General features: G+C 43.6%; 1 protein-coding gene across 1 annotated transcript; it reads right to left on the minus strand.

The window, feature by feature from the left end:
• SUMF1 (sulfatase modifying factor 1) lies at positions 1-25,628 on the minus strand. Its single transcript, XM_042880860.1, has 9 exons — positions 25,417-25,628; positions 23,007-23,180; positions 21,371-21,445; positions 12,041-12,123; positions 10,474-10,596; positions 9,651-9,765; positions 8,658-8,771; positions 4,051-4,110; positions 1-777 (listed from the first exon to the last, which is right to left on the minus strand). The coding sequence occupies exons 1-9, from the start codon at positions 25,615-25,617 to the stop codon at positions 667-669; spliced, it is 1,056 nt and encodes a 351-aa protein (XP_042736794.1). The 5' UTR covers positions 25,618-25,628; the 3' UTR covers positions 1-666.

Raw genomic sequence — 25,628 nt, forward strand, 5'->3', positions numbered from 1 at the left:
TTTTCAGCGTGAAGAAATGCTTGATATTTTATTCAAATACATACATTTCTAATCCTCACAGTGATGATTATCCCTCCCCCCAGTTGCAAAAGGCACTTCTTCCTATGGAGCAGATAGTATTGCACCAAAAAAGCACATTGCTGGATTTGATTTTTGCTGCCATTAGAACGCAATACACCAGCTGCACTAAGTGTCCCTGTGTTGTCTTCGTGTCTTTTCCAAATGGTAAGTATGCCTCCTACAAGGTTATGGAAGCAGTAACTGCTTCAGATTTCTTTTAGAGCTATCCAGGAGCCTATGAAATCCTCATTTATCAGATCTGAGTGTGGAGATTCAAACGATACATAAATACATTTAGTTATTAAAGAACTTTTCCAAAGGATCTACTAAATAAAATTAACATTTTAAAACACTGTCAGCATGTTTCTGCTCAGGTTTGTGCTTATGTAACTCCAGGCTACTCCCACTGAAAGCAGTACCTCTAAGAAGCTTGGTCATGATGAAAGTCCAGGCCAGGTTCCCCAAGCATAGGCACACACAGCTTCAAGCAGTGCTGGCGAGTGCTGGAATTTTCCTGTCCAACAGGAACTTTAAGCACAAGATTTTCCATTCTCAGCAGCAGGTAACACTGCATGCCTCCTCCCTGAATGCAGTGCAGCCATCTGGTCACTGTGGGTCCGGCAAGGCATCCGCTGCACAGCGAAACCCCAGATTTGAAGCTGAGCTGTCAGGGGTGTTTTGGCTGCGGGCTGCACAGCGATACCTGTAGCAATAAGACTAGAGAGAAAGGGACAAAGATCACTTCAAAGCCTGTCTCATCTTGGGTTACTTCAGGCAAAAGCTTGTTAGGAGTGGTAGAGCAAACCATTTCAAATGCAGCTGGGAGGACCAACGAACCAATGCAGGTCAATGTCACTGTGCTAGAAAGAAGGTAAATATCAGCATAACGAGAGCAATTGCAACAGACACAGGAACTACTTTGATGTTATCAGACATTTGGCCATTCAGAGGGCACTAATAATGCATCCTGCTCCAACCAAAGCAGAAGTGACTGCCATCAATGCCTTCATCTCTATCAAGATACTGATGGCCAATAGTGACCAGGTGCTGACAGCTGTCAGAAAGCATTTTGCTGAAAGAAATGTAAAAAAAGGAAAGAATGACCAGAAAAAAAGCTTTTCCCCAGTATGGTCAGGATTTAAAGGATATTTGTAATTGAAATATAATCTGGACCAGTGGCTATGAAAATATTTAAAATGATGCCACTGCTAAAGTGATTCAACTGTACTGCACTGCAGAGATCCCAACAAACAAGGCAAGGCCAAAAGTCTTTAAAGTGAGATGCACACGCTGGACTGGGAGGTGCTTTGTACACTGCCTGGCTGGGCAGATTTAGTCATGTCTCAGTGCACATTCATCTCATTATGCTCCTTAGGGGGAAAAAAGAAATGCTATTCAGTGTAATTTATTGTTAATTAGCTGACGTTAATCGTGGTGATTTCCAAACACCACAAAACCAACCAGGTTCAGTGCATAGCTACGTTAGGTTAGGCTGCCCAGAAGCAGTTAGCACTGCAGCAAGGAAGAACAGTTGTGCTGTTACCAGGAAGGGCTGCAGTGGCTGTACAGCTGTGGCACATCCCAGCACAACGCACCCAAGCCGTGCCCCACTTCAACACACGTGGCTCAGGGATTTTTTCTCAGCCCTGCCCTCTGCTCAAGCCTCCAACAAGCAGTGCCACCTCCCCAGGCTGGGTCAGCTGCACACAGTCAGGCTCTGAAGCACATTTCTGGAGCAACTGAGTTAAAAAGCAAAGTGCTGGGGAGGGAAGGAAGGGCTGGCAGTTGGTTGTTGGGTTTCTCCCTCCTTTAAATCCAGATCTTCTCAGGAATTTGGGCTCAGCTACTCAGCCACTGCCTCTGTACAGTTCTGAGGGCAGCCACAAGATGCCAGCGGGCAGACAGCACTGCTCCATGCAGCCCTGCAGAGGCAGCAGGACCACCACGCTCCTCTCTGCCAGCACCAAGTTCTCTCCATCTAAGGAGATGCTCAAAGCCCCATTCTTTGCAAGCTCTGATGCTGACACCAAGCAGAGAGCAGCTGTTGGCCTAAGCAGGAAGGGAGCGTGCTGCTCTGACCTCGTGCTGCATAGGTCCAGCCCTCGATTTCAACAGCAAACTGTTCGGATTTGGAAGCTGGAAAGTGCATGCTGGATTCTTTGTCAGCTTTAAGAGGTAGAACAGCAAGTCTAAGTAGATTTTCAGGTAACCAATAAAAAGTCCTTGTACTAATAGCACTTGGATTTTTGTCTTGATACTCAGCCTAGTTTTATCACCTACAAAATACACCAGGACAGACCAGAATTTTCACAAGCCTTTAAAATGGGTCACATTATTCATCACCAAAGATGAATCTATTTGAGCGTTAATTTAATCAAAACCACTAATTAACTTCTGACATTGATTTCACCTAAGAAGGAAATCAGTGTAGAAAATGGGATCTCACTGTACAAATATTTAATTTAATTATGAGGATGGTTTCCCAGCTGCAGACTTTGAAAGGGAAGAAGGAACAGAACAGCTTTAGTGACAGTGAGAAATACCCGAGTGCTTTCTGCAGTGCAACGTGAACAGTTTAATACATGACTTAAGAAAGAAAGAATAATGAAAAAGATAAAGATAATGAAAGAAGCTTTGTAGACTCTATCCTGTATTTCCCACTCACAGTTAAGCCCAAATAACACAAATGGTGATTGCTCTGTGGCTGTACCCAGATTTCTAGGAAGAATTTCAAATCAGCCACCAAGCCAGAACAGTCATCATCCCCCAGCCATCCCTCTCCAAACACTCTGTATTGTTCGTGGGTCAAGAATCATTCCTGAAGAGTATTTGACTGTCATTACTGTGATGTAGTTCCAGAGGAAAGATCACTGAGCACAGATACCCATCCTGAAAAGTGGTATTTTTATTTTTAACCTGACAAACTAAAAGGAATGCCTGCTGATTTCTACAGAAGATGATTTTCCTACAGCAAATAAGTATTTTAATTAGGATGTAATAATATTTCTTACTAACTCCAGTACTGAACTCTTCAGCACTCTCCCCAGCATCAGAAAATGTTTATGACAACACTTGGGGTAAGAGCACAGCTTGGCAGTCACATCAGTAATGTATCCTTTGGAAGCTCTTGGCTTCTCCGTACTTCTTTACTTCTTAAAAAGACATTTACACAGGGCTGTGTGCCAACCCAACTCGTTTCCAAACTGACCAATCTGACAACAGCAATTCAACAACTCTCAACTGGAAAATAAGCTCAGGGCTAGGAGTCCTCCAAGATCAAAAACCACCTTCTAGGAAGGAGTGAAGTGAGACTGAACAGAGAGACCCCTACAGCTTAAGCAGAGCCCATGGCAGATGAGAAGCACTGGCAGCTGCCACATTCCTGTCCCACCAAAAGCATCGTGTGTGTGCTCAGACCCAGCTGCACACGTTTCAGACTTAGAAATCTGCACTGAGTTAAAATTTGCACTGAACATTTGTGGTACTTTCCAGGTCAGGTCGGCCCCGGTGATGTGAGAAAAAGGTTTTGAGTTTCAGATGATGAAAGGTCACCTGTCTTTCACACCGAGTTTCATATTGAGCTCCACATTATATAAAGATACACTTATCTAGAGCTGGAATCTCTTGAACAAGCAGTACCTTGGTCGAGTTGCTTTCAGTTTCCCATGCAACCGAAAATTCTGCGAGTCAGAACTAGAGGAGCTTCGGTTTTTCTGGCCAACACTATCTATGCTTACTTCCTCCTTGCCACACAGACATCTGTGTCTCCTTCCAGAGGGAAACAAGTACTATCCAGTAGAACAAAAAGGAATATCCATATAGGTTTATACAGGATGTTTTCAAGTTTCTGGTGAGGTCAAGTACCAGCTGCCCAGTACCTTCAGGTTAGAGTTATATCATCATAAATAAAGAGAATGCAAGTGGAAAGTGGAACCTGCTAACGACCCCCTGGCTAAACAATTAATTGTGCTGTCAGCTGTTTCACAGTACCTTGTGGCACATGTATGATCCACCCTTCTTCACTCGGTCAGTCCCCGACGAGGGCCCTTTCTGCAGATGAGAGGACACTGTCAGCACTCACAGAAACAGCAATTGCCAATCATAGGGTTAGGGGGAAGAAGCTGTGAGAGCAGGGAGATGGAGAACAGCATCCAAAGGTGCTCTGAGTAAACAAACCTTCAGCTGTGCCCGAACCAAAAAGCTTTAAAGCAGTTAAGATTGTGTAGTTTTTGACTTTTCCTAGGATCACATATTTCCACATACCAGCCTGCTATCAGTGAAAGATGAGACTCTCATCAGCCCCACGGCTCCATGTCACCACCACAGTGTGTCAGATAAACACATCCATGGGCTGCTTGTGGCCGGTCAGAGATGGGGGGCTGTAATCCCCACTATTCGGTGCTTACTGCCTCCCAGTCCAAAGTGCAGACTGAAGCACAAGCTAGTGACTGTGCTGCAAGACATTCTGTAACAGCTCCCACTGCTGCGTGCTGGATCTCTCATTATGCAGCTTTGTGACAGCTAGAAAGGTCTGCAGAAAGCACTGTGCTCACGAGCTACAATTCTGTAATTGCATGTCCATTTGCAGTGTAATGTAGGTGATTTACTTTAACTGCTTATGAAATTGGCTCTAGAATTGCTTTAACAAAGTTATTTCACCATTCTTCTTCAACTCCAACTCCAAATAATGGCCCACTAGTTCAAGGAGACACTGGGCTCCCATGATAATACTTCTGCTAGCTTTGTTGCATATTTATTGAGCATGTGAGCAATTCTCCCCTGTGGTTCCTTTTAGCTGAGTGAAGTAGTTACTACTGCTCTCATCTACTGCTTAACAGTAGAGACTCCTGCCATACTGCGTGTTCCTACTATTGATATCAAGCATTCCTATAAGCTTTTTAGTGTCCATGTGCATTGTGAATCTACTTTCAGGATGAAGCCACAAGAATATGTCCTATAAAAGCAACAAGATCAAGAAAAGCTATTTTATTAGAGAAGTGGCAAGGCAAACCTAAAAGATAACACAGGCACTGAGCAGCCTCTCAGTTAATTTGCATGACGTTTTATTTCTGTCTACATTACATTGGCGTGCAATCAAAACATTTCCTTATCACCTCCAAGCCTCAAAGAGCCATCCACTCAAGGCATAAACTGACATGGCTTCCACTGGATGTATAAATCACACCTGTAAATCTACAGAAAATCTTATCAGAAAAAAAAGGAGGGATACAGGAAGAAAAAAGCCTGTATTTTCTGCTAAGGCCATTACATACAACCAACAAATGCAGGCTGCAAAAAAGTCATTAGCTCAGTTTTTAGCAGTTAGAAGAATTCATTGCCACAGAGCATGGAGATGATAAAAGACAGACCACAGAAAGGTACCATAATAAGTTAAAAACAAACTACTGATGAAAAATAAAACCTGCCTGTTGTTGTTCTTCTCATGCCCAGCTGACAGCCCATGCACCCAGGACGTATCAGGAGGGTGCTGTGCTTGCTGCAAGGCACGAAGGACAAAGCCTTGACCAACAAAATGCAGCTACTGCAGCAAATTTTCCCTTCATGCTGAAGCCTCACCCTGAAACATCTCTCACTTACTGCAAAAGCTTATAGGAAATCAGACAGAAAGAGAACTGGCCTACTCCCACATTTACCGTCCTACAAGTATCCAAGGAAAAGCACATCCACACGCTGTGTCTGCTGGCTTCCAAGCCTGGCTGCTCCCCTAGGGCAGGTTTCCTCTTTTTCAACATCTCTGGAAGCTGCTTACCCAAAAAGTGCATATGGGGCACAATCAACTCAGGCAACCTGTTAATCTCATTTCAGGGAAGCCAGGGTACACCCAGCCGTAAGAAAACTGACCTAAAAAAGCCACGAGAACAAGCCAGAACACAATGGAGCTGTTCAACAGGATTTCCCATTACAAAATGAAACTCAAATACAGAGCTTCAGTCTTTGCTGTGAGCTCTGAAGTGACTCTTACACTAAGAGAGGTGTGCTACTTGAGGGTTGGGAGGGTGGCTGTCCAATGCAGCTCTAACTGCTGGAGCACGTTGGGATGGGGCAGCGTACTGAAGAAGCATGAGAACTAAAGAAAACAGCCTAAGTTCTTTCTATTAGTTCCAAATAACTTACAATACTCAATTTTTGCCTGGCAGAAGATACCTGATAACCATGAAGTTAAGTTGAACTCCCCTCCCCCAGCCTCCGAAGAAGATCACAGCACTGATACGCTTTACCACTGCACAAACCTCACACGGGGATCTCCAGTAATCTATGCTACTGTGAAACAGCATCCCCCGGGTAGATAATTCTCTCACATCACTGAAGGTGAAGAGTTCATCATGACACTGAGGAAGTTCTCTGAAAAGCAGCCAGGGGTTGTGTTCTCCTCCAGTATGCAGCTCAGCTCCTCTACAAAGGCTCTGTGCATAGCCTAGCTCCCTATCAGGGCCATACGGGCTGATCTGGAAACAGCACATTAGATGTACCAGATGTGTCAAGAAACTTCCACTAAGCTCTGACCCTCTTGAATCCATCTATCTTTCGGGCAAAAAGAACATACTCCATATATGGGTTATGTTGAGCTGTGCTCTGGAGAGGCTTAGGAGGTTGGCACTGATAGTTACAGTGCTAATGATTTCTAATGTCTCAGAAGATACTGCAGCCTGGCTATTCGGGGACGTCTTCACGTTATGAGATTCAGTTTCCTTTTCCGTTTCATCAGAACTCTTCAGAACTCACACTGGAGAGCCCAACCTCAGACACGATATCCTGACAACTAGTTTACAACTGAAAAACTAAAAACATAATTATTAACACCCAATAATTAAATCCTTTCCAAAGCATCTGGGAAACGTTTGTGTTGAATTTAAAAATCCAGGCCAACTCGCATCCTCTTAAGTTTAATAGAGAGCAAAATTCTCAAGTCAGATATAACACTTGTTTCCCACCATCACCTGAATTGAATGCAGAAGTACTACTGCACCAGCATTATAAATACAGCAGGAAGAAACGAGTGGCCAAAACTGAAGTGGCTGTTAAAGTGAGCAACAGATGAACAAGAACAGGGATAACTGCAATATGCTGCAAACTACCAGACCTGTGTTCTTTCCCAGGAACACAGATGCTGTTTGTTTCTGAAAGAGCAGGGGTAGGTGCAGGGTCCTTCCTGCTCTGCTGAGGTAGCACATGCCCATCATTGTGCTGTGGTGCCAGGCACTGAGAGGAGAAAAGCAGAAGCTTTCCTGGCTCAGACAATGGTTACCACAGTCTGGAACAAAAAGCTCAATGCTGCTTACTTGCTTCCTCCTACCCTGACTTACCAGGCTGCACTGAATCAATACTCATCTACTCTGACAAGAAAGTTCTCTGACTTTGTTCTTCACTTTCATCCAGATCTACATCCTGCTAACTATTCAAGGCTTCATCTTCATCGTGTTTCTTTGGTTGCTTTCAGCTATTGCTAAGCTATTGAAGACTGCCTGCGAACAGAAGTTACAAAATAGCCCACCCAGTTTTTAAAAATCAAGCAAGGAAAAAAGCTACAGTCAAAGCAGTTCAGTCACCTGGAGAGATGTATGTAAATCCACCATCTGATCCATAGTTAAACCTACCAAATAAAACCTGTGGTGTCTTCCTGGAATACAAGTAACCTGGAATCAGCCAATGTGCTCGGTACATTAAGAGGTCTCCATCAGTGCACTGAAACTGCTAGAACAGACCTCGTGCAATTAGGCCTAAGGAGGTACCTCATGCTGGTGACGCCATCCTGATGAAACAGCAGAATGTCAGCAAGCACTGACCAGCAAAGTTTAACAAGTTCCTCAAGCTGCTTCCAGCTGCTGACTTCCCACAAAGGTCTGTGATTATGCCCAGCACACCAGACAAAGACAATATGTACAGGACCACAGCGTGGGGATACTCAAATCCTGCAGGAAACAGATAGCTCCTGCCCAGAGAGGCTTAACTGGTTTTCTCATTACAGATAACCATATCTGAACAAAACAAGTTCTGTGAGAGTGGAGCAGTTCACTTCTCAGATTTAGTCATCCTAGATAAATGAGAGAGGATATGTAACATTAGAGCTTGAATCTGCTGAGAGATATGGTGCAAGAAAACCAAAACACAAAGCTCACCCTGCTGGGCCTCTTCCACTGGCTGCTGTAAAGATAACCAAAGATTAACCCCTTCAAAGCCCAGAAAGCTACTTCTCTCCATAAACATCAGCTTTATTACATGCTCAGCTTAAGTGAGCTAGTAAAATCCATTAAAATAATCCAGGATGGTTTGTTCTCTACCTAGAAAAAAAATAAATAGTGCAGCTTGTAGCAAAACATCCCCCTCCCATTTATTCCATTGCATTAGCAAATTCTTTACTTGTTTCACCTGATGTCAGTTTGGAAGCATTCAACTCCTAACCAATGGCAGAGGCCAAGAAAAGAAAATGAAATTGCACTACTGCACTGCTATTTCAGTGCTGGGGACTTGTGGTGTGACACACAAAGAGGAGCAAAGAACAGTAGGTTTCTAATCAGCAACCAAACCCAAGTAGTAAGAGGGAGCCGTGCCCTTACATGTGCCATTAGTATACTCACAGGGTCATGAGCTTCATCTGCTGAATGATGAACAGCCCACCAGTCAGATGTCCACTCCCAGGCATTTCCTACAATGTTGTACAAGCCATATCCATTGGGAGGAAACGCAGTGACCTATACAAGACAAATAACTGCCAGTTCTTCAAACCACCCCACATGAAATAAGGTTTTTAAAACCTGAAGACCGTTTTGCTGTAAGTTGATTTCTGCCAAGAGCTCTGCCTTCGTGTCTCACAGACAGACAAACCAGCAGTGCAGAACTGTGACGCATTGGCCTACTCCACTTCAGTAAAACAGAACAAAAGAATGAACAGCTATGATCCTCGATGTTCCCAGCACTGTGTCCATTATGGCACCTGGCCTATTCTCATCAATTTTGCTGACTGATCCTCTCAAGAGGAGCACTGTCTGACAAACAAACACAGAACAGCACACAGCATCAGCACTCGTTCCTACAACTTCTAGATTCCCCTTCCGCACCTAAGAAAACAGGAATGGCTGTCACCTCATCCAAGCACAGATTTCTTAACTGATTAAACTTCTAAACTGCCACTTAATTCACATTCCAATCTTGGAAAAAAAACCCACCCCATTGTTTGCCATAGTGGACAGGCTCCAAAAAGGGAAGCTGCATTTCTTTTACTGTACAATTTTTGTAGCTTGGGAACACCAAATCAACAGTGAGAGCTAAAAAATGGCGATGCCAAAAGTAGAGGCATGAGAGTTTCAGCATCTGACTCAAAAGGGCTTGGAAATGGGGAAAAGGGGTCAGTTTGAGAAGGACTAAAAGTCAAAATGCAGGTAATCTTTTCAATTAAGCTTTTAAAACGTATCCATTGGTAATATTCAAGCCTGCAGTGAAATATACTGGAACTTGAAAATCAAAAGGTAAAAGTACAGAGATGGAAAACATCCACATTCATTATGTTGAACATGGACCTGGATGTTAGGAAGTTAATTTCCATATGCTGATTCAATTTGAGACACTCTTACCGGTGCAGTTCCTTTGTATCCATCTTCTGCAGTGTTGTTACTTGGGAAAACTCCCTGCCAGATGTTTGCATAATGCTGACCTTTGGGCTGAAGCTTGTTGCCCCATGGGAAAAGTCTATTAAAAGACAGAAAAACAGTTGTCAAACTCTTATTTTATTCTTTTTAATAAATGAAACACTTTATCCATCCTTTTACTGACCACCTTACTCTGGGGAAGCTGTTTGTATTTCAGTTCCATTTGTACTAACACTTTCTTTAAGCACGAAGGCTTTAAAGAATAACAAGGCTTCTACAAGGGCAATTTGTTACCAAATGAGGGAAAAGCAGCCCTTGCTAGCACTGCCATGTTCAGCATGCAGTTCAGAACACAGGATGGAGGGGACACAAAGAAAACAAACACAAAAAAAACCTGTTGTTCACTTGGTCTCCCCCTTCTCCCATAGCCCATGGTCACCTAAAAGGTATATCCACTGATCCTAATGCTGTGAAGCAACACACGTAATTACTTCTCAAGCTCCTTTGTAACTCCTTCAGTCTTGGCACTAAGCCCTTTTTTGTCTTATCCTCCACCTCCTGCAATAGCAGCAGTCCTATACCTTGGCTTTGTATCACATCTCACCCTCCTGGGCTCTTTGCATTCACTTTCTGCTATACATCTTAGGTGACATAAAGCAATATGTTCAGAGAAAGCCTGCATTACATTTACCATGGAGGCATACACTATACAAGACAGGCATGGAGGGAAACAAAAAACCCTCTCAGCTTTTCCTTATCTAGTAACTCATCAGTTTTAAACACGATAAGAGACATCTGTGGCAGGTACCTTTTCTCAAGGCCCCCTCGACAGCTGTACTCCCATTCAGCCTCTGTTGGTAATCGCTTCCCTGCCCACGTGCAAAATGCTACCGCGTCATTCCAGGACACGTGAAGAACTGGATGGTCCATCCTGGAGGGCAAAACAAACAGGAAAGGCCATCAGCAGAAGCAGGTAGTCTCACAGCAGTGCAGAAAAAGGACTTCACAAAATTCTGAAGAGGTGGCCACAAAACACTGTGAGAAGGTTTACGCCTTCAGTTTGAACCAGACAAGTTACCAGATCACTTTTACAGAAAATAAACTATGTAAAGAAAATCAAGGAGCTATGGTAGGTGTTGGATGGGTAATGCAGCCACCAGACAGAACGATGGATGTGCTTTTATGTGTAGCTCCACAGCAGCACAAGTCTGGTACAGCTTGCACTCTCTCATATCAGGAACCTGCTGCACCAAGAGCCAGCAAGGAGCTGCTAATTTGCTGCCTCCTGGGGAAATGCTTAGAATCCCAAAGGAAGACACCAAAAGTAATTGAAGACTGCAGCAAGACTCATTTCTCAGCTGACTTCATAGTATCTTAACAAGTAACTAAGACTCGATAGGTAAATATACATTGCAGTTTAATGGCAAATAGAATCACTGTTCAATCCCTTGCACACTCCTCTTTTTGCTGCAGGTTATTTGCTTTCAGCTGTGGGGTTTTTGATGGAGAGTAGTTTTGATGTAGATCTTTTGCAGCACCCAATCCAGGAAGCAGTCACCTGCAGAAGTTTAACAAAAAAGTATTCTTCTGTGTTCTTTAGGCAATCCACAGTTTACAGAAAGGCTCTCATCTTCCCCTTGGTTTGTTTCCAGGACTGCACTTGGAACCCCACGCTCTCTTTCCAGAATGAATGCCCAATTATTCTTGTCACAAGGATCATTCCATCTGAGCCTCTGACAGACTGATAGGCTTCGAGAGCTGAGGATACTGATCCAGAGGAATTCCTATTCACTTCTCTTCTCTGCCTTGTTTTAGCAAGCCTGTTAAAATAGCCTGCACCTATGGAAGCAGAATACTGCTTTCATATGGAAGTTCATAGCAGTTGTACCAGCCTAAGTTTGCACTATACTTCTGCAAGGCAAGATTTGCATGGCATTTTTCCAGCTGTTATGTGCTGACTGTGACCTCAATTTCTCAATCTCCCCCTAACAATGCCTCCACATATTATCTCTATTTTTGCCTCAGATAATTCTTTCATTGCCCTTGGAGAAGAGACAATGGATTTGTTACTAAGCAGTTCAGCCATCAGATGATGTTACATTAACCTAACCCTGTTCTTAGGGGACTCAAAAACATGCCAACATCCACTAGATCTAGGCTAGAGAGCCTGGCTATTTCCAGCAGCAGTTGTGAAACTTCAACTAGTTAAGCAGTTAGTGTCAACTTCTTTGTCATTTGCCTAGTGAGAGAAGTAATTTAAGAGGTCAAAAATGAGGACACTGACACCTAAGTAAGCACCCAAGTCAGGTAAGATGTTTACAGGCATACTTACAGCAAGCACTGCGTATCATAACAGAACAGCCCTTACACCTTACCTGCTCAGGATGCTGGAGCCAGGACCCTCGGGTTGCCTCCAGTTGGCTCCCTTCACAGGCAACCACCAGGGAGCAGCTGCAACCTGAAGGGAGACAGAAATGGACAGGGAAGATGCTCTCAAATTCCCATCTAAAAGCTATTCTGAAAAAAACAAGTCCAGTGACAAATGGCTGTAAAGCTTTAACTCAGTGCTCAAGGCTCTGCTTGTAGCTGGCTTATCTACTACATTGCACATCACCTCTGAGGAACCAAGACAATCTCTGGATTCATATTACAACATTGCTGGCCAGAAAATAACCAAAGGTATGGATCAGAACAGTGAAAAATACACCCAAAAAATTAATAAGAGGCAGGCAAAACCTTGAGCATACTTCCCTGCAGTGCTGCCTCCTGGCTGTCTCTTTCTGTGTGCAGGTGAGATTTTCTCACCCGCACACCTGATTTAAGCCAGGGTTTATTCCTTGGGAAGGCACGGCCTTCAGCACACTTCCTGAGGCAGATCAGACTGTCCTCTCTGAGATTCTCATGTATAATTCTTCCGAAAGCACACGTCAAATGCACCTCGGGTGGCAGTGGTTGAAAAACCACCTAGAATATTCGAGTTTTCCTCGATCTTTTCACAGCATTGTTCCCACAGTACATTCAGACCAATTAACCTCCTGGCTGATTCTGGTCTGACACACACTGCAGGGGTAAGAAACAGCTTTAGCTTAAAGAGTGTTTTCATTTCAATTATTTTCTCCCCAGACTCCATGTTTTAGAATAACTGAAACAAAATCCTGATGACATCCTTTAACAAGGGTCAAAAACACACATCTTACAACACTTCTGCTTCCCAGCTAATTTAACTGAATCTGAAGTACTAGCTGTCAGCTTCCAGAAGGTGGAGACGGGAGAGACACAGAAGTGAAGCTTTATGTATTTATTTAGAAGTTGGCTTAGTGAACAACATCAAGCTCACAAACTGAATGCTGTGTAACACTGCAAACATCCAGCACTTCTCTGACCAGAAGTCTCCAATTTGGCTTTGCAATACCAAGGAAGTATTCATGGAATACACTCATTTAAGGACTTCTCCTACTAGGTTTACTTCCAAATTACCAAAGCAGTAAAATCTCTTAAAGATCTTGCTTTCTGATCTCCCTAGCATGAGGAGGAAACAAATCGATATCAGCCACGTAACTGTAGCTCAGGATGTAACAAAACCATTGACCCTCTCTACAATTAGAGGCCCTCATGCTTTTTTTGGGAGGAGGGGAAGTATTTGATCTCTCACTAGAAGCTACAGCTTTGTTACTGAGCACTCAAACCCCAAACAGGACTTTCCTTCAGCTCAGCTCTCATAGCACTATCTGAAGCCTCAGAACGGCCAAGCTGCTGATCAGATACTACAGATAACAGGCTTAACACCAGCCTGATTTATCCAATTCCCTGTTTTGAGCTTTAGTCTACATTCGAGAGGACAGAAAGCTCAGGTCAGAATTTGCCAACTCTTACAGCAACAGAAAAGAGCCACAGTTCTATTCGCTGAAAGTTCTCCCTGAATACAAAATACCAGGAGTAGGATTTTAGCCTGACAGTCACTGAGTGCAATACAGCATTTTATCAATTAAACTGCTACTTTTCAGAAGAATCTCTGCAAATGACTGCAAAGACTTGCACTACAGAAGACTAATTTTGGAAAACATTTTCACTATGCAAAAGAAAAAGCAGATGCTTTCGATCAGAAGAGCTTATTTTAAACAGAAAAAAATACAGTCTCTCTGCATGAGAGCACTACGTGTGCTCATCTTCTGTTTCTGGCTGAACTGAACACCAAACGGCTGCCAATACCTTCAGAACACCCAGATCTTCAGAGGACGCTGATAACAGTGATGAACTACATGCAGCCTCCAATAATTAACTGGAAGCTAATTTAAGTCAGCCACTGGCAGCACTGAGCACGCACCAGGATGCTCTTCCCAAAAGTGAAAGTCACGTACCTGAAATTTACAGCCCTTTCAAAAAACTTCTCAGAAGTCTACAAAGCTTTTAATTGCTCTAAATCTAATTAGCGGGAAAGCTAATTAGTAATATTACAACATCACATTTAACACAGCAAAGCTCTCCCTTACCACTAATGAGCTTAGCTCCTTTCGTAACGCTCCGCATTCTCATGCCTCGCTGCTAAGTGTGCTTTGTGGGCTGGCAGGAGACTCCTCAAAAAGCAGCAGCAAAGGCTGCTGGAGAGATCCTGAAGAGATACTGGATTAGAAGAGGCTACTGGATCTATACTGATTCCCTCCTTATAGCACAGCTATCACCTGTAACAGAACCAGCTAAATGAGACCACTCTGGTGTTGCACAGCAGCCCTGGTGCATAAGGAAGGTGCAGTTCTGGTAGCAAGGAGCATTTTGGAAGCAGAAAAGCTCAGTGCTCATTCTGGTCTGATCAAGAGGGAAACGTGGCATTATCCAGCTCTGCTTCAGGATTAAACTTCAGGAACTCACTGTTCTGCTTATCACTGTTAGTACTGAAGAGACGAGAACACATGATAACGCCATGAAGATCAATAGGAACTGCAACCTATTTGAGTTTTCCACTCAAATGAAGCAATTTGCTGAGCTGAAACCTACACTCCCACTATCAGCTTGCATTAAATTTAAAAAGCTTTAAGTACTCAATTTTCTTATCAAGGTAGGCTGTGATATCCTCACTTTAACTGCTCCATTAACTGGTGACTTTCTGACAACTTCACAACTGTCTTGAAGAAAAATTCCAAAAATTACTGGATAGGGAAACATCAGCAAAGTCAGTTTCATCATCAGCGTTATGCCATGTTCCTGGCAGTGCAGAAACAGTAGGAACATATCCCACATAAAACAACCACAGCCAGCAGCCATGAAAACATCTGGATTGATCTTGGGGCTAACACAGCACTGCCCACTTTGGAAGCTTCCCCTCCCCTCAAGCCTCACTTCAGCCCCAATTTGACTTTCTAATCACATTTATCACATCTTTAATTTGCAAAAGCATCCTCTTAGCTACAAAAGCAGCGTGTGCATAGGCTGGAAGCAGGGAAGTTAGGAAGCATTATCTTTGAGAAATACCCAGTGGTGTGGAGATCTTCACTACTGTGAGGTAGTAGTAGTTTTTCAGTCAAGAATATCATTTTGAGTTGAAGATTTGCAGATAAACAAATCTGTTAACTTTTCTTCCTCTATGCCATATCCTAAACTTTGTGCAGCTGACTCATCAACTGAGGAAAGAGGCAGACAGAAGACAGAAAATTCAGCGTTTTCAGTAGGGCAAGCAGTTTAAAAAATAAAAATTTAGAGCATACTGAGTAACAGATGAGCTACTGGCATTTTCCCTTCAGAAACTACAGAAATCTCTTTAGGTTAGGCCCGAGCCACAAGCCCCATTACACCTATTATCATTGGTGTATCTTTCTCATGCCCCTCAAACCCTTCCCCTGGCTAAGATTGGGGCAGAGATGTCTCCCACCACCCCCAGGCTCATTATCACAGCACCTCCCTCCCCTGCAGCAGAGCTTCCTGCCATCTGCAGGTAGTGTTACCTGCACCTGCCTGCAAAGCGGGCTGTGGATCTGCTGAGCCCTGGGCTCAGCCCCAGCAGTGCCAGACGCCAGCAGGCAGCAGCTATTCTGGTCTGCCGTGTTAGCATGGCCCTGCTCGGGGCTGACAGCCACCCACCAACACTTTGGCTGCTTGCTGCCACTTCACATCCTGCTCAGGATAAGAGGGAAACCAGTGGAAGGCACAGAGATTTGCAGTCGAGCTCAGAACACATCACACGATGAGGGGCAGTTTAAACAGGTGGAGCTGTGCTGTGGCTCCTGCTCAATTGAAAAGCCATTTTCCAAACACAAGGCAAAGCCCTTCGGCAGATGCACGCTGCCTGCTCACCTCAGCCAGCCTGCAGTGCTTCTTCTCCTTTTTATCAGCACACTGCAAACAGCACAATCATGACCTATTTCTATGCAGTACACGATCCCCATAGCAACAGGCTTGTGTTTAAATTGAAACAGCTGTAACTGAGTCAGGGAGACATCACAAATGTAAATAGTGAGAAAGTGAATAGGGATTCAAGGCTCAGGACAAAGAAGAGATCTTTTCCAGCTTGTCACAGTAGCTGCAGCAGGGACTCTATGTATGCAGCTATCATTCATATCTGCACTTGAAAATGCTCTGCAACAGGACAAACCTTCTGTAATTATGTACATAAACTGAACTGAAACTTGATTGTGAGATTCTCCACCACATTGGGAATTCAGTTCAATATAGTAGTTGGAAGCAGAAAGTTGAAACATCCCCCCACCCCCATGATAACTCATCCTGGACATCAGCAGCACCTGTAATGTTACCACAGGTCTTACATTATTGATTATATCAGTTAAAATCTCAAGCTCCACCAAAAGCTGTAGTTAAAGAAGAATCTGTTCTCACCCTCCTAAGGTTTTCAGCCTCCCATATGAGCTCAGAAATGGAAGCAAAAAGGCTAGATGTTTAATACTGAATATTGATATTGTTTGCATTATTGTTAAGAAGTTTGAAATTAAAGCACTGCAAAAATGAAGCGTGACAATTTTATAGAATTAAATATGTTTTAAGTCAGTTAGTGAAAGGATTTCATATTTAACTGGAAAAGAGCACTCTACCTTTCTGAACAGACATTTTCCTTCACATAAGAAAAGGTTATCTCATTCAAATAGTATAATACTTCAATGCCATTTCAATTCTCCAAGAAAAATAGCCAAAATTATTTGATACTAAAATCCAGTGAGATTGATTAAGTGCAAGTTCTGGAATCCAGAGAAGCTTCCTTTGAGGAGCTGATATTCCTGGTGAGTTCCATCTTTGGAAGCTCATTTTTCAGCCAACATCTAATTTTGCACTCCAGCTGGTCACTTTTTCCAAGTGAACATAAGCTTTAAGAAAGAGGCACGCACAGATGCACCTACAGCCTGAGGAACAAGCTTCACCCAGCTTTAAAGCTGGAGTTTATGCTGATAAAGATAGACCAATATTACTGGTTAATTTTCCAGTGAGAACTGCGAGCTTCTTTAGTCTCAAGATTGAGCGAACAGTTTAAGAAAATCGAGACCAACAGTTGAACAGCTCCACCTCCTCAGCTCCTTGCAGGGATTTCTGAAGCAATGAGGCCTGCAAGAAGGAAGCTCACCCATCTCTTCCTTTGATTTCAGTTTCCTCTGAAAGGTTTCTGAGAAAGCAAGAGCCAGCTGCAGTGGAGGTGACTTAAAGTACCAATGGATGTGACTGCTTAAGCAGAATATATGTTGACATCTTAACAGTGTCAGGAACTGATACAATAACCCGATCCCTTTTCCCCTATGCCACAGATAAGCAAGTTATTACAAGCTGACAAGAGGTGCGCTTTCTCAAGTCCATAGTGAACGCTGGGAATGCTGTCCTACCTGCAAGCACGAGTATTTCAAATGAATCCTGAAATGCACAATGTTTTCCTCGTTATCTAGAGATAATGCTATAAATAAGTAAATTTGTACAGAAAGACTACTGCAGAGATTCCAAACAAAAAGGGATTAAAGGTGTCCAACAGTTCTAGACTGAGAGAACTCCAATTTAACAGTGCTTGCTCAAGTCTGCCAGCAAACTGATTTCATTGCATTCTCAGGCCGTAAATTAAGTACTACCTGAAAATAAATTGAGAAGCAGATTTGAATGCACTCGGTCTCCTCACTGCAGAGTCCATCTGGCCTAAAGGCAAAAATTAATTCTATCTTCCACAAGCCAAGGATTAAAATGTTCCCACAACTCTCCAGTGAGCAAATTTGACATACTCTGTGCTTCAGACTTGGTAAGTGCTGTTCTGTTTACCTTTTTCATAGTAGCTGCACAGCAAGCAAAAACTCTTGCAATTATTTGCAAGAGCTCTTAAATCCCTTCACGGGCAAGTACACCTCACTGCCTGCTCATCTGGCAGACACAGCCTTCATGATCTTCTCTCTAGGAAGCATTGAAATCCCACACAAATGAAATAATGGCACCGGCCACGGATTTCCCCTCTTCACTTCCTCCTTAATTCAGTCAGGGAGACAAGCGGTCAGGCAAGCAGTCTCATCACAATACATGAATAAACATCATCTCTAAGTTTTGAGGTCTTCTTTCCCCATCCACCTTCCCATCCTCCAAAAACAAGAAAGAAAAAGCGCTGACTGCCCAGCTGTTGGCAATTCTAGTTTGTGCTCTCGCATATTTACACTGAAGATCAAGTATCCAGGAAAGGCCACAACTTAATACATGTAATAGATGCAGTAAATCAGCAGATGATTTTAATTTATGAAGCTATCAAAACAAGCAAGCCCATGCAAGTAGTTCTGTTTTCAAAGGTCTTCCCTCGCCCTGCAAAATCCTACAAGAGAAGAAGCCCATGCCAGTTTTGTCAGCATCACTTTCATCTGTGACCATGCTACATTTCTACTCTCTGCCACATTACCGCAGCAAACTTCAGAGACCAAAACTAAAACCTGCATCTCCAGAAGCCTAGAACAATTCAGTTACTGGTTGCTACACCCCTTTTTACTGTTTCCTTCCACACAAGGGTTTGGTCCAACCTACATTCTTCAGCAGTGGATATCTAGGAGACTTCACCTTCAGGAAACGCACACCCAAAGCTCCAACAATTACTCTACGTGCTAAGCTGGCTTGCTCCTGATCAGCTTTCACAGCCCCACCTCTGTGCTAGTGTAGCTGTCTGCTTCTTTTCAGGGACTACAACAAAACCATTCAGATAAGACATGGAGAAGCCTCAGTGCCCAAACAGAGCAAAACCCCAGACAGATATCGCCCCCACCTCGCCCCCCCCCCCCCACACACACACTCCACTATAATCACAAGCTGTCAGACACAAACACATTTGGTTCAATACCTTCACTTCACCCTTTCCCAATTTTTCCCCTGCATTTGAAATATACTCACAAAATGCACACCCCTATTGCTTTTCTTCTGTTCACATCTGCATTCAGCTGGAGAACAGCCTCAAACCACATCTAAGCCACGAAGGCAAAGCAGTAACAGAGTCATTTTTCCCATCAGTTTAGTGCAGTACAAATGACACTTGGAGAGTAGAAATAAGCCATAGATGTTCATGATGATGGTTATGGTTCAAGATACATACTACACTTTACAATACCAGCTGACTCAAGCACACTTGGACAAAGAAGCCTTAGTCTTCTCTAGTGCTGATCATGACAACTTATTGAAGCAGATCAAATTCATGCTGCTTATACCTTCTCTAATCACATCAACAGTTACACTGTGGTTGCCAAGTTTTAAAATATGTTCACTTTTTCTTTTTTAATAAAGTTAGATTCCTTTCATCTTTTTCCCTCAGCTGGTATTAGCAGAACTGAAGCATTTCAGGGGCCATCTAGCAAATCAGAGGCTACCAGTGTTTCTGCTGGTGGTTCAGCAGATCTCTAGGAAGGATTTGCTTCTGCAGAGCCCTTAGAATCCCTCACAGTAGCTGGAAAGCTTCTGCATGTTAGCTTCTTGTCATTTGTCTATAGCAACGTGTTCCTTGAACACAATGCATAGCAAACTGCCAGTGCACATCTTCTAGTTTCAGTAAGAGGGGACAAGCATTGCCTTCACACAAGGTATGTCTGAGAAGCAGTCTGAGTTGCATTCTGAAGTCACATCCACGTAGATGACGCTTCTCTTCCCTGCAACAGAAAAAACACTCACCTGTTCTGGTCTACAAACTGTGCTGTCAAAGGCAAAAAGAAAAAAAGAAAACCACCAACCTCTGCACAGTACTCTCAACATCATAATCTCTCAAAGAAAACGCATCCAAGAGCAACAAAAAGACAGAGCTGTGACAGCTCTATACAACAAAGGACTAAGCTGCATGCTCAGACACTAAGTTCTCCTTTCAGCCCCACCACTGATCTGCCTTCTGACATCTCTCCCCTGCTCAAGAGCCTTCCCAAAAGTCAGATGGTATGCAGCTGGTAGGGGGACAAGCAAACAAGAGGAGGAAAAAAGGCATTTACTTTTTTACCTTCTCACAACATTACAGTGTTTCAGAGCAGAAGTTTGCCCACAGCAACAGCATGAAGTGCCAAACAAGGCAGGCAGTCACTGTTCTCCAAAGCACTTCACCAAAATAATCAGTACAATCTTTCTCCATGTCTGTTTCAAAGACACTCTTTATGCCAGTAACTTGCAGAATGACCTAATAAGAAATACTGAAAAACACAGCAAAAAAAAAACAGCTCCTGGAAAGTTTACTTTAAGCAAGCACAGAAAATGCTCATTAAAAAAAAAAAAAAAGCAGCCAAAAAGACCAGTGTGGGCTCTGTTCCAGTTCTGTGGCATAATGCTTGCTCTGTTAGCACTACAGGCAGTACTTTAGGATCTGGCTGACACACCCAGTAAGTGGCTCCCAACATTGTGTTTGTTTACACCAGCAGCCAGGACTGAACTTACACTGGAATTCTGTTTATTTCTTTCAACAGAAGGCCTGGTTGGAGATTTCTGAATTGTGGAACTAAGGCAGGAAAAAGAATTCTTCCATACCAACAGCTGAATTTTCTGTTGTGGAGCTGGGATGATTGCAGCTGCATTTATTCACCATTCAGCACCAATGATGCTAGTATTTGGCTACTGCAATGTAACCATCTCAGATCCCACAGGACACAAATGGTGACCTTCAATAAAATATATGTACTATCCTCATGCCCTTCCTTTCCTTGCAGTAGGAAAACAAATCCCACATTTTTGCCACAGTCATTTACAGCACAGACTCACAGAGGTCAGAAGTTTCAATTAGTCTCTTCTAAGTAAAATTAAGCTCTACCAATGCACTCCCTCAACCAAGAGGTCAGTTTATATAGAACTATCAATGCTGATCACTCCCATTTGCAAGGAAAATTCTATTATTTTGGTGAAAATGACTCAGTACAAAAACCCTGGGTGCTCTCAGCTGTTTGACATAACATGTACTAATTCCCTTCCTTTTTAGCTACCAGACTCATGTGGGCTTTTTTGCCTTCTTTTTTTCCCCAATACTCAACTCCCCTAAAGGAGAAAACTGCGTCAGCTCCAGCTTTACAAGCAGTGCAGCCACTGTCTGAACAGAGACCACTGTCTTGCCTTAGAGCAAGAGAACTGGAAAGAAAAATAGCAAGGCAAGTGGGATTCTACAGATCTCTTAAAAACTCCTCCATACATCACCTTTTTGTATAGTGGTTTGGAAATATCATAATTTAAACATTGTTGCCATAATTGCCAACACTTCTACCCCAGTGATTCCCAAGCAGGCTTTTCTTTGCCACGTTACTCACTGCCTGATGGATTTCAGCCTTGACTTCTTCACTCAGCATTCCCTCAAACACAAAGGAATCTCCGAACTTCTCCGCCTATGGAAAGAACAAGATTTGATCACATTATCAAAGGAACATTATTCTCAAGATGCCAGTCGCATCCAGAGCTTTATTCTATCAAGAATAATGAAATTCAAACAGTAACTTTGAGTTGTTCTTCAAAGAATCTGTTTTGGAATGGAAAAGGCAGCATTTTGTCACAGGATGTCATTGTTCTTAACAGCCACTGGACAGATGGCTGCTCAAAGAGCTTCTGCAATTTTTTTTTTTTTTTTTTTAATTACTTCTGTTAATTAAAAATGCAGTTCCAATAGCCCCAATTGCTTTAACATGTTACAATGAATAATCTAACATTCAAGGACATATTGCTGTTTGCAATGAACAATTCCTGTTCAAACTCGAAATCGTTACACAACCTTCGTTCATAATTGAGCCAAAAACTAAGAAGAGCTGCTTTTATCTAGAGCACTATTTCTATCTAAAAGGATTCTGTCTTCCTGATGAGAACCAGCTTCACAAAAGAACTCAGTAGAATGTCTCCTTTGAGACCTGATCATTACCCATGCCTTTATTTGCCTAAACGTTTGACAGGGTTTTCTGAAAGTTGTGTAGGAACAATTAGCTGTCAGGAAAGATCAGTGCCTCATGCACAGGTAGCTTCTTTCTCCCAAGTACTTTAGCATATTCTTTCTTATCCCTTTGTTCCCAGTACCCTGCACAAAACCATTATGATACCTGCTATTACATCTTCTTTAGGCAGAAGAACCTCCTACCACTCAGCTTGTTATCAAGTAGCTGCAATGAACTAGCCTGCAGATTCCTCAACAATCACATCATTTTTCAAATCTCTCCACCCCTGCTCCTTTTAAATAAGGGAAAAAAAAAATCTCACAATGTTATTGTACTGGTACAAAGATGTTCTAGGACCCAAAGGTTTTAAAAAAAAGGGAAGTAATCCTCCTGTACTTGGGACTGGTGAGGCCCCACCTCAAGTACTGTGTTCAGTTTTGAGCACCTCAATACAAAAAGGACAGTGAGGTGCTGGAGCAGGTCCATAGAAGGGCAACAAGGCTGTGAAGGGCTTGGAGAATATGCCTTATGAGAAGTGACTGAGGGAACTGGGGCTGTTTAGCATGGGGAAGAGAAGGCTGAGGGGAGACCTTATTGCTCTCGTCCAATACTGAAAGGTGCTTACAGCAAGAGTGGGGTTGGTCTCTTCTCACTGGTGATGAGGGAAATGGCCTTGATCTTGAAGGTTTTTTCCAACCTGAGCAATTCTATGATTCTACTCTTCTAAAAAGTCTGCATAGGCATCTTCAGCCATCCGTTAGTTTCACCCAGGCTGCCTCAGCTTTTCGTTTCAGATATCAAGACACTGAAAGTTGCAGTAGCATCTATCTTCATGTCCTCATAGACTCCCAGGCAACAAGGCAAGACGACTCCATCTCTCTGCTACCCACATCCAAAATATTCTAGCATGCAAATCCCAATCAAATACTGCATTGCGATGTCCTTCAAAAAACAAGAGGTTAAGTTTTTAATGTGGTTTTTCTCAACGTAGACAACAATGAGAAGGGGCTACACAATTCCACCTTACCTCAGTGAGGTACCCAGTAGAATTCACGAATCTCTCAAATTCCTGATTGCTGACCTCGTATCGATCCATATAGAAGCTGTTAACATGGACTCTTCTTGCAGGCCACTCTCCATCTTGCTGTATTTCAGGCTCATCAGTGCCCATGGTGAACACTCCTCCTGGAATAGCAACCATCTGCAAGAGGAAACAGTTAACATCAACAAGTTATGAAAATGTAAGACTGAGAAGCCTCTTACTGGTTTTACCCGCCTCTCTATCTCATCTTTGGAGGTGCCTGTGCTCAGAGCAGCACCTGACAGATGAAAACAGCACAAGAAAATGACAGCCTTGACATTTCATTCACCATCTGCTTGAAGGGAACAGTAAGACAACTTAAACTGAGAGCAAAAATCCCATTTGTAGCTCTTTCTGCATTTAATCTGGGCAGTGCAGAATTTTCACCCAGGATAAATGAGCAAAAACATACTTTCTTACTGTATTAAAAGCCAAGAAGCAGTACAGAACACATTTTTACTTATTCTTAGATAAGCAGTTTTACATTTTACTCAATTCCTAGGAAGACTGGAAAAAGAAACTCGAGATTACAGAACTGTCAAGCACTCTTCTGAGGACAAGCACAGCATGCATGTTTGCACACCAACTTCTTAGGGCCTTCATTTCACAGGAGGCACTTGCAGCATTTGATCGCTAGTCACACTGCTAGCAGGCAGGCAGCGCCTGCAGCAACCTGGGCCAGAGGAGACACAGCTTCACATCAGTATATTCCACTCTGGATGACTGGCCTTCACAAGTAAAGAACAAAAGCAAACGAGGAGCAAAAGAACATTTTTACTGCTTCAATAAAATGTCTTTCAGCCATTTTCCAGGGAAACAAAGTTTCCCTCCACTTTTCTCAGAAGGCAAAGGCCCCAGAGGTCTTGTCCCAATGCAGCACATGTTTCCCAAGACCCCCCTGAAGACCACAGGTGGATCAAACTATTTCTTGCCCAACAGCCATTCCCACAACACACAACAACACCCCCAGTCCCACTCAGAAGCCTTTGTTAGAATGACAAGTGACACTACTGCTCTGCAATACCTCCCCAGGCAACGTTTGGAGGACTGATGTTACCAGGAGGCAGTTTGCCAAGACGTTGCCCAACTCATCAACACAGGAATGCATTAGGGAAGAATTGTCTGTCTGCTTTTTTTTTTCCTCCAGCATTCCAAAGTTCTTCTTTCACTTAGGTCTCACCCAGCAACACTTAAATTCATATAACTTGCAGCAGGGTTACGAGAAGCACTACAAATGCTTTTCCTTTGAATCAGCTACATTTAAAGTTAACTGTGTCCTCATTTACACTTCTCCACTACAAACGATCTGAGCACTTACAGATAGTCTGTAAAAGAATCCATAAAAGGGCTTCAGGATAAATCTGCTTACATTTTTCAGGCCTTTGGGAATGACAACATGGAAAGAGTTCACCACTTCCTTCTAACCTCATTCCAATGCACTGTAGCTAAAATAACTCCTTGAAGTAGTCTTCAAAGCAAGACTGAAATCTCACCAGTGAATCACTGTCTGAAAGCATGTGAAACATTAACTCATTCTTTACAGTCTAGAATTCATTTCCCAAACCTGAAAAATCCTGTCAGACTGCCCATCCATGACTGACATCCATGAACATTGATTCCACAGGACTACCAGCCTCTAGCAAGGCACATTTCACAGCCCTACCTCCTGTTTGGAAACAGGACCTTCCCTTGTCAGCTTTATGATAACATCAGCACATTTGGTGTTAACACAGGCTGCAGGGCTCAGATGTCTGGCAGCATTCTTCAGCAAATAATGGTGGAATGTGGCATTACATGTTTCTGCAGCAATATCGCATCCAGAAAGAACACTGTGACATTAATTAAGCCGTTAACAAACATCCAACTTCAAAGTACAGGTAGCTAACGACAAGGAACTAGACCTTAAGAAGCATCACAGCTGAACTACGGAAGCAGAAAACCAACAGCAGAGGCCGACAAACGTCATCCACTGTGCCGGGCAGTCAGAGACTGTTAGCCTTATGGCGAGGCCCACGGTGAAACGCCAAGATCTGTTCCCTTCAACACACCGTTTCCCATAATCGACCACGTCTCACGCAGCAGGGCACTAGGTGTCAGCAGGCCGGATATTAGGAACAATTTATTCTCTAAAGAGCGGTGATGCCCTGCACGGACTGCCCGGGGAGCAGAGGGGTCACCATCCCCGGCAGCGTTCAGAACGGTGGAGATGAGGCAGTGCGGGACCGCGGTTCCTGGGGCTCAGTGAGGGCGGGTCGGACAACAGACGCCCCGAGAACGCGGCTCCGCGGCTCCTCGCCTCCCGCCCTCCCCTCGGAGAGCGCCCAGGTTCCCGCCCCAGCCGCCGCCCGCCGCTCACCGGCCCGCGCCCAGAACTCCTGCCGCCGTTGGCCGCCGCCGAGTACCGCCGTGCCGCCGCCTCTCGCTCATCCCCACGGCCACGACTAGCGCCGCAGCCGCAATTCCCGCCGGGAGCTGCCTCCTTCACGGCGCCGACAGCCACCGCCAGCCCCACTCCCAGCAGCAGGAACAAGCGGCGGAGCGCTGCGGGCGCAGCCATATTGGCGAGAA

This window comes from Lagopus leucura, unplaced genomic scaffold, assembly GCF_019238085.1.
Source record: "Lagopus leucura isolate 7727_CA_CO unplaced genomic scaffold, USGS_WTPT01 Super-Scaffold_100028, whole genome shotgun sequence".
Taxonomy (NCBI): Eukaryota; Metazoa; Chordata; class Aves; order Galliformes; family Phasianidae; genus Lagopus; species Lagopus leucura.